A 9,078-nucleotide genomic window follows, 5' to 3' on the forward strand; every position below is an offset into this window, starting at 1 on the left:
TGATATTAACTACAAACAGCCAGAGTTTGAAATTGCAGCTGCTGAAAACCTCTGAGACACCTGTAAATTTTATGTTTTTAATCATTTCTGTGGGAAAGAAAGGAAGGAATGAATTTCAGTTTCATAAACAGCGTCATGAAAACCAAAGCTGAAACAAGAAGACAAAGCTTTGGAAAGATAAACAAATTTGACCTTCTTTCTCGAACATGCCATCAAGACAAAGACAGATTGGCAGCTATTGCAGCATTGGACAGATAGGTAAGTCAGTGTCATCAGTGCAGTGTCTTATCATCCCATCGACTCATTAAACAGAGCGGCAGGTACTGTTTGCTCTCCTGTCTTCTTATTAGATGGAAACTGCAGTGTGATGCCTACAGATAGCAGCTCCTCACTGAGCCACTGAATATCAGCGGGGGAAATTAGACAAGACAATGCAAAACAGCGCAGTGTGGTGCAATGCAAAGGGAACTCATTAGAGCACTACAGCAAGGGAGGAAACCACATGATGCTTTGCAACATGTCATCAGGGGTGTTGTGAGTGTTATTACACAATCATAATTTGATATCTTGTGCACAATTGTTTTATTAATGTTGAGAATCTCGCATGATAAAGTCACAAGACAAGAAAGACATGAAGGAGGGAAAGCTTCGACGCAGTATACGGATTCATCATTTCGGGGGAGGTGGGGTTGTTTGGATTCTTCAGTTCTGCTTGTAAAGGATTCCATCTGCTCTGACAGGATGTCAATATAGCTGTGAATATATGATTATAACCATATGCAAGTAAACATGTTTTTGTAAGAGACAGGCTTGTTCGGAGTGATGATCAGCCTGATGCACAGTAATGATAAAGGACCACTTGAAATGTCTATAAGAGCCATCAGTCATGCTTTACACTCTAATATAAACCATTAAAGAAGGACTGAGAGTGGCTCGGCCGACAGCTGAGGACGACTTTAGGAAACCAGCCGCGTCTGGGTTTCTACAAACGTCTGTCAGATGGAGCAGCGTGCAGGCTGAGGCCATTAACCACACAAGCATTAGTGAGACTGACCCCCAGAATGCATCAGAATCATTACCACAAATGTTTGCAAATTAACTTTGCAGTGAGCTCCACATGAAAGCGCCCCATACAGTTCTCCATGTGACTCTCATTAACCTCAAAACACAGTGGTTATGTTCTGAAAATAAGGGAGGGATGAAGAATTGGTGGATTTGAATTTCAGTGAAAACATTCTTCAGACCAGCTTTGGTGTGCTCTATTGTTGCCTAGTGTCCCATGGGTGCCTCTGTCTGTCTCTGGTGCAGAGGAAACACACCTGTCTGCAGCTCAGAGGAGAAATCTCCCGCTTTTATCTCAATAAACAGACAAGCAGGGAGCAGGCAGCCGTTACTGCTTCTGTTTACCTCTCCATCATGACTTTTCATCAGGGGAATTTCACTGTGCTGGTGATTATGAACTCTTTTAAATTAGAGCTTAATTAAATTAATTAATTGAATGCATGAAGACTTTGAACATTGAGTCATATTATTAAATTTCAGGGCAACAGATATTATAAAAACATGATCAGTCTTTAATTACCTCTTGTTTAAAAGTCATTAAGTTTATTTAAACATATATAACAATATTTAAATTTCAACACGCTGTGCTTTATATCATAAAGCAGAAACATCCTGAAGTGGATAATCACTTTTCATGTGAGCCATTTGAGAAAAATCAATGCGATTTGAACTTCTTCACACGTTTGTTGCACGTCTACATGCATGCAAGTTCCCCAGACATCACACTCACATCTTTGGCCACTTAGGCTTGTGAAGCGTTTTCCCATTATTGTGACAACACCGCTGCCTGGTGATTCAGTGCGCCTCGTGCTCTACAAACAGCTGTCTAACAGCACCACATCATGACCATCTACTCACCGCTCTCTTGCACTTGAATTGTCAACAACTGCCAGTGTTTACCTGCTTCTCCACAGCTGCTCTTAGAGGTAAAGCAATAAAACCAATATACAGTCTGGAATATATTTGCATTTATTTATATTATTATTATTATTAATATCATATAGTATATAATAATATGCACTGCTCTCTCTCTCTCTCTGTCAATGTGATTAAACCATATAGTAACTATTCTTCCATTACAGCACACAGACTCATTGTAGTTATTTAAAACTGCTCACAGGTACAATTATTAAAATAAAAATTCTAAAATGTAATTTCATTCAGTTGATTTTCTGCTGTAATGACCTGTAACGACCACAGGATGGCACTGTGGCTTTATCCTTAAAGCCCCTGAACTTCTCGTGTCTGATCACCACCAAAAACTTTGAAGAAGTCTCAAATTCCCCCAAAGGAAACCATGAAAGACAAAGTTGTGAAAGCCGGAGCCGAGGCGATTAAAAAAAAAAAGTATGACTTTAAAAGAGCTGGTGTTGTGATCTTGATCCCTGTGATCCATATGTATTGAGCAAAGGGAGAGTGATGGTTGAGTGGGGACTGCAGCACCTCAGTGGCCCCGCAGATGAATGAAGATGCAAATGGAGGGAGGGGAAAGTTAAAGCCTTTAGTGACACTAAGCACACCCCAGAGGCCACGGTGCAGAACACTCAGCCTCGGCACATCAAGGACACAGCCCCTCTGTCTGAGTGTCCCCTTGGCACGCATCACATCCCGTCCATCTACATTTTCATCCAGACAAACACTTGACTCCTTATGCTGAGCTGAGCCAATGACAAGAGACAGATGTGCCCTCCTCAGAGAATCCAGTTTGATAAGCTGCTGCTCCGCAAACTATTAAATAAGCCCAAGAAACCAGAGGAATAAAAAAAAAAAAAAGCCCCTATTTACATGAGAATAGATATACCTGGAAACCATAGCCGCACAGGCTGGCTTTTTCCTTGGCTGTAAATGTCAATTTCATGTCAGATCCTTTCTCTATTCATCCATGACGTCTGTGATTGCTTCATCTCTTTGCATGAGAATGGCTTGAAATGAACATTTGCCTATTCTGGCGCTCAGACTTCTGTAAATGAAATGCATCTTAAAGGAGCAGGTTGCGGGCAATCTCATGATCAGACTCAGCTCTATGGAATATGAAATTGTGCACTGCACTGTATATAGCCCTGAAGTTATGCAGTGTGTCTGAACAGGCCTGGGGTGTTCCAATAGTTTTCTTTATCCACTAAGAGAGGCTTCCTGGTGGGACCTTGGCTATGCTTAAGGAGTGTCACCACCATGATGCTGGCCCCATGTGGCATGTTGTTTCTGTGAGTTATTCAGGCATACACTACTCTGGCTTTCCTCTCCACTGGTTACAGAAATACAGGTGAGCCCACAGCAGGTGAACCTGTCATAGTCAGCACCTGCAAGATCCTAACAGCCAGCAGGGGAAAACTGAAGGACAGAGGAAGTTTTGTTGTGAAGAGTTCTGCTGTGCCACCTGGGAAGCTTGCTGATGAAGGTGAAACACAGTGTTGTCTAAGGACACATGGTGAGGAAGACAAACTGTTGCAAAGTGTCATCGCTATATGTTACCGGTTTGCTTTACATGTCTGATTTGACTTTTTTTTTTTTTTCTTTTCTAAATTTCAAAAAAAGTAGCATACACTGGTTCATGCACTAGATTATTAAAACAACTCTAATACCAAAAGAGGAAAAAAAGTAGCATAGACGAACATGCTGTATATGTCAGATTCATTATGAAGGTAATAAGTCAAAACTCAAATCCATGCCCTTTTGGCCTTTTAGAGCATTGCTCATGCAGTTCTGCTCGGCTTTATAATTTGTTTAAATGTTGATTTATGAACTAATTGTCTGTAATTGCTGCTTAGCGCCACTGTTAATCCAAGCTGTCTGCCTCCTGAAGCACATTAGGCCAGATTTGTATAATGAAGTAATTAGTTCAATTACGAAGAAGAAAGTAGGGATAGCGTAAGAAACTGGGAACAAGAAGCTAGAAAGTACTCCAGTGCCAGGAGCGTCTTGCTATTATGAAAGTGTTTGTCTCAGCAGAGTGTGTGAAAACACCCTCATTGTAAGCAAATGCTTTTCTTAATTAAAGCTTGCACATGTCAACAAAGTTAATTTGAATCTTCTAATACGGACATTTTCTGATTACTGATCTCGCTTTCTGGACCTCCTTCGCTGCAGCATCTCATATACCGAGTTATTTCAGCTTGCTAACAATGCTCGCTACTTCACACCTTTAAAAAACAACAGCAAAAAAAAAAAAAAAAAAAAAAAAACAGTTCTGTGTTTTTCTCTTTGACTTCTGTCACCCGCCAGAAGCTGCCATCGCAACCAAAAGTGCTCCATTGTCTGCTAGCATTGTCATTGTTATTAGTCTTTTGGATTGCCTGTGGAGGTATCGGCAGGCTCTGGGGAGGCAGGCGCCAGGCTGGATAATTAGTTGTTCTTCGATGCCAGACGGGCACAACGCCGTCTCTTGGAGGGGGAAATGGAAAGTGGCATCACTATCACAGTAACACCGGAACAACCTTTGGTGTGAGGGCCGGGTTCCAGTGCATCTGTCACACCACTAGTCATCTACCCAGTGGCAAGACAATAATGCTGCTCCAGCCTAGCAATACACAGCAGGGATAATTACTTTATCTGCAACAGCATTATTCTTGTCATATTTGTCACAATTAGCTGTGGTTTAGTGGAATCGATACTGAGTTTCTGTGTCAGTTCTGCTGCTCGGTGTCGACTACGATGCAAGATTTAGGCATTTTAAATCTTCCATAAAAGAGATGTATCTGAATATAATGTATTTTGCCTTTATTTATAATTGTATGCCAGTTGTATTAAACTTTATTTTTTAAATGGCTTTCTATACAATTTAAAGCCCTAAACTCCTCATTTGACGTCCCTGAAGCTGCATCTTCCTCCGTCCCGTCTCCATCCAAGAGCTTACAGCTTGAACTTCTATTGACCCTGGGCTGACGGCTCTGCTGGCGTCTACGGGAGATGCGGGTGATGACGAGGAGGATGAAGACGCCTGCAAGCAAGGTGCCTCCGAAGCCCAGCAGGATGCCATACAAGAGAGGCAGAGCCACATCCAAAGGCCCCTTCTGGTACAGAGGGACAGGAGCCCGCTCTACAATCAGATCCAGGTCACGCCATGTCAGATCCCTCACTGACACACACACACACACACACACAAACACACAAACAGGACACACTTGCAATCTCAAAGGACTGTGGGAGCATTTTTGTCAAGTTTCAACTTGAATTAAACACCCTGAAGGATCCAAAAAAAAAAGTGGACAGGTGATAATTACATTTTTGAATTTCTAGGTATCCTGGGAAATACTCCTCAAATAGTGAGTGTTGATGTTGAGAAGTAATTTGTTGGAAGCATGCCCACGGCCACCAAATCTAATCCAGCATCTCATCGAAACACTTAATAGATTCAGGGTTCAGTGAAACATTACATAATTTGTCTTTCAGGAAGCCTCCAGAGGGATAACCCAAAAAAAATCTCCCCTTGACACCAATAGCCCAAGACATTCCCCTCTCCATCACTTATTCCGGTTGATAATGCACCACACTAAAATGTGTTGGACAAACGATCATACCTTTTCTTTTTCTGACCCTCTGGCCTGCACGCTGGTGGTGTTTTGCGTCTGACAGGACGTTTAAAGAGCTCACATATTTGTGATAATCGTCAACGTAGCGTTTCAGGCTCAAGACCTTGTCCTGGTTGATGTTCTTCCCCACTTCTGTGAAAACACAAGCGCAAGGCCAATCTAAAAGTATGCCTCTGCACTCCAAATTCTAAAAGAGTATGTCTTCCATCCTGGAAAAAGTTGTACATTTGGATTTAATTGTTGTTTTCCTGCCATGAGCATAATTAGTTCTGGCAGGAGAACAACTGCTGTCCTTCGGTTCAGAATAAAACGAAGCAAAATGAACCCCTCAAGTTTCTACGTATGAGTAGATCTCTTCAGAACTGCAATCAAGTGCACGATAATTGCCACAGTCTGCATCCAAACAGTTTTTTCCATCAAAAAAAAAAACTGCCCCCCCATCCCCCAGCCCACCCCCCGCTCATGTCTAATAACTCATCTCTTCCCATCCTCTTCTTGTCTTTTTTTTTTTTTTTTCCTCCAAAGCTGCTGATGAAAGGAGCAGATGGTTTGTTCTGTGGCTGGTGTCAGCTCCACTGAGTCCTCTGTCAGATCATTTACACCTCCCTCTATCCAACGCCACTCGGCTGTGGAGTTGTGTGCACACTGGACTGCAACACATGCCAGAGACTGGCAGTGTGCAAAATATGCCACTTTTGAAGTTCCAATTAATACGAATCTCAAAGTAATGAAGCAATTACGCACCGTTGTTAAAGACTGGAGGAGGCCTTCTTGACCGAAATGAAGCAATTTTGAAAATACACTGCCATGTACCCAAATGAGGCTTTGTTCCAATTTCCTTTTGTCAGGGGACATGCTGTGATGTCTGCTCCTGAGATTTGCTGCTATCAACAACACTCCATTGTACACAAAAAGTTAACTATTCTAATTTGAAATCCATTACACATGGTGACATTGGACAAAATTGTTCTATTTAAAGAGGAATTATTCAGTGCTACAAGAGGCACGTGTTCTCTCCGTCTCCATTTGTTTCTCACCAATGGCGATGTCTGTTCTGCCGATGTGCTGCAAGGCGCGTGAAAGCCTGTCGTAGTAGGTCTGCTCGCCGTTCCTCAGCAGCCAGTCTGTCAGGGCCGTCCGGCACTGAGCCTCGCTATCTGCTCAACACAAAACATATGGCCCTGAGACAGACAAGGTCACTGCCAGAAACTCCCCAAGCTGAGCTGGACATGTGAGAAACAGACAGGTCATGGACTTGTCCTTATTTCTACCTTGTTATAGCTCATAGTGTGTCTGCTCTCTCTGTCTCTGAGAGCTCTTCTCTCTTCTCCTTGATATGTAGCCTGAAACTTTTAATGTGTAAGATGCAACATCTTTAAACTCTGCGGTGTAATGTGCCAAAAGTCTCGAGTGAGACGTGTTTCAGATGATGATGATGATGATGATGATGATGAGCACTAACCCTCATCAGAAGGGGCGTCTCTCTTGGCTCGAGGCTTCAGATCGAGTTGATTTTTCTCTGGTGAGAGGCGCTCGAGATGCTGGAAGATGTTCTCCTCTGGGTGAGAGAGGGCAAACAGAAGGTCCTCACACTCTGTCGACGTCAGTAACTCCACTAGACGCTCCAGCTGATAGACGTCGATGTCTTCTGCCACTAAACACGCAGAACACAAACTAGTTAACAGGGTGTATGAACTCTGTGAAGAACAGAAATAACACCAGTTTGGCCAATAAGCGATACAGAAATGTAACACATGATATCTACTCTGTGTCCCTATATCAAGAGTGATCTCGCCATATATGTCTGTAGTGGGATATATTGTTATCGTGTATATATAATGTAAGTTTACAACATGTATGAAATACCCATAGCAGGTGCAACAGGTTATTATTATTATTATTATTATTATAAAGGACCACTTTATGTTGTATCTATTATCCACGACCATTAGACAAGGTTAACCATGTTGTTATTATTGTTACCGTGACAACAAAGATCGACCAATGTTGAGGAAGTAGCTCAAATCATGATCTTTTCCGAAACCTAACCAAGCCATGACCGTTATTATAGTAGCCTAACCATGGCGATGAAAGTAGGTATGCAACTGTTGGTACAGTCCACGTGTTCATTATTGTAACCATGACAACCAAGATCTGGTACACCTGCCGATGTAGGGCCACTGTTTCAGGGGACACTCCTATGGGTTGTTTGAGAGGGTTGAAAAAAACGACCTACTGTATAAGGTTGCTCAGGTTGTTGAAATATCTATATTGCATAGCATGTTGCAAGGATATATGTTAACAATATATTTTCAATTTATGCAAATGTATTAAAATTTTATGTGCTTTATGTTTTTCTTGTTGTAGTAGTCATTTTAATGTCTATCTTCCCATTGTGGAAAGTGGTCTCAGAGTTTTGCAACCTACTGTATATCTACAATATCAACATATATTGACAAGCTATGGAATATATTTATTTAAAATCTGTCTACAATATAAGTATAAATACATAAACATATATATTTGTATGGGCCAGACATATAGGCTATGTCAATGTATGAACTTGTTCCAACAGACTGTTCTAATAGGTGTTATATCAAATGTTTACACATATATGTTTTTATCTTATAAGTACATATATTTCATATATGGAAATGCAATACATGTACATGTATTGCATTTGCGTATGGGACCATAGATTGCATTCTATTCACATTAACACATGACCATACAGAACACTGAATTCCAGTTAATGAAGCATGGTGCTGACACTACACAACATTTCTGTAGCATGGCTTGTGCGCTCTCAATTAGCAAGTGCTGCTTGTGTGGTGTGAAACTGTCATATTACCCTTCTCAGCTGCAGAGAATAGAAACCGAATAATCAACATTTCACAAAGCAATCAGCAAATTCAGACTTTTTTTCTTCAGTTGAATTCTTATGACACGCCAGCTGCTGATGTAACTGCATCTGCTGCTCGAGCGTTTGCTCTCACCTGTGTCCTCCCCGAGTGTCGAGCTTAGAAGTAGAAAGATGAAGAAGAGACAGAATTTCCAGACTTTCATGTTCAGCTGAAAAAGTACAAACTCAATTCATGCTGTGAAAATTATATGAAGTTTTCTTTCAAAACTGACAAACGATCTAGAATTTGCTGAACTGTGAACAGTGCAACTGTATGAGTAACATTCTTTGTCATTTTTGAAACAGCCAGTCGCTATGCAAAAGATATTCATGCCACACAGAAGATGGTTATGAATACATTACTTTTTTTTTTTCTCTTATTTGTGAGCGATAGGAGAAGCATTGAGTGTTTGAGCAATTTCACTGAAGGGCTGCAACAATTATTTTCCTTACTCATTAAAGTTCCCATATTGTGTAAAGTGAGATTCCCAGGTGCTATATATTAATATTGTGAAAGTGTCAAACGCTCTGTCCACAGAAATGCACACAGCCTATATTCAGAAACTGAGCCTTAAATCTGAGTCT

The 9,078-nt window shown here is 41.3% G+C and overlaps 1 protein-coding gene across 2 annotated transcripts; it reads right to left on the minus strand.

Moving 5' to 3' along the window:
• Window positions 1-1,616: 1,616 nt before the first annotated feature.
• tmdd1 (transmembrane and death domain 1) lies at window positions 1,617-8,748 on the minus strand. 2 transcript variants are annotated; one of them, XM_071477211.1, is made up of 5 exons: window positions 8,588-8,748; window positions 7,054-7,245; window positions 6,629-6,748; window positions 5,580-5,723; window positions 1,617-5,098 (listed from the first exon to the last, which is right to left on the minus strand). In XM_071477211.1, exons 1-5 carry the CDS (start codon window positions 8,655-8,657, stop codon window positions 4,806-4,808), a joined length of 819 nt encoding a protein of 272 aa, XP_071333312.1. In that variant the 5' UTR covers window positions 8,658-8,748; the 3' UTR covers window positions 1,617-4,805. The 2 variants fall into 2 exon arrangements, with proteins under 2 accessions (XP_071333312.1, XP_071333311.1); XM_071477210.1 differs by having other exon boundaries at window positions 4,752-5,137.
• Between the last annotated feature and the right edge of the window lie 330 nt (window positions 8,749-9,078).

Source organism: Trachinotus anak, unplaced genomic scaffold (genome assembly GCF_046630095.1).
Source record: "Trachinotus anak isolate AG129_WGS33_773 ecotype Australia unplaced genomic scaffold, CSIRO_AGI_Tana_v1 ptg000004l, whole genome shotgun sequence".
NCBI classification, from domain to species: domain Eukaryota; kingdom Metazoa; phylum Chordata; class Actinopteri; order Carangiformes; family Carangidae; genus Trachinotus; species Trachinotus anak.

What these genes read in the sequence shown, in the direction of transcription:
- tmdd1 (XM_071477210.1), bottom strand. Translation starts at nt 8,657, where the DNA reads ATGAAAGTCTGGAAATTCTGTCTCTTCTTCATCTTTCTACTTCTAAGC. An exon ending in CAGAACAGACATCGCCATTG is followed by an intron (nt 5,724 to 6,628) that starts GTGAGAAACAAA and finishes GTGTTTTCACAG; the next exon opens with AAGTGGGGAAGAACATCAAC. An exon ending in GAGGGTCAGAAAAAGAAAAG is followed by an intron (nt 5,138 to 5,579) that starts GTATGATCGTTT and finishes TGTGTGTGTCAG; the next exon opens with TGAGGGATCTGACATGGCGT.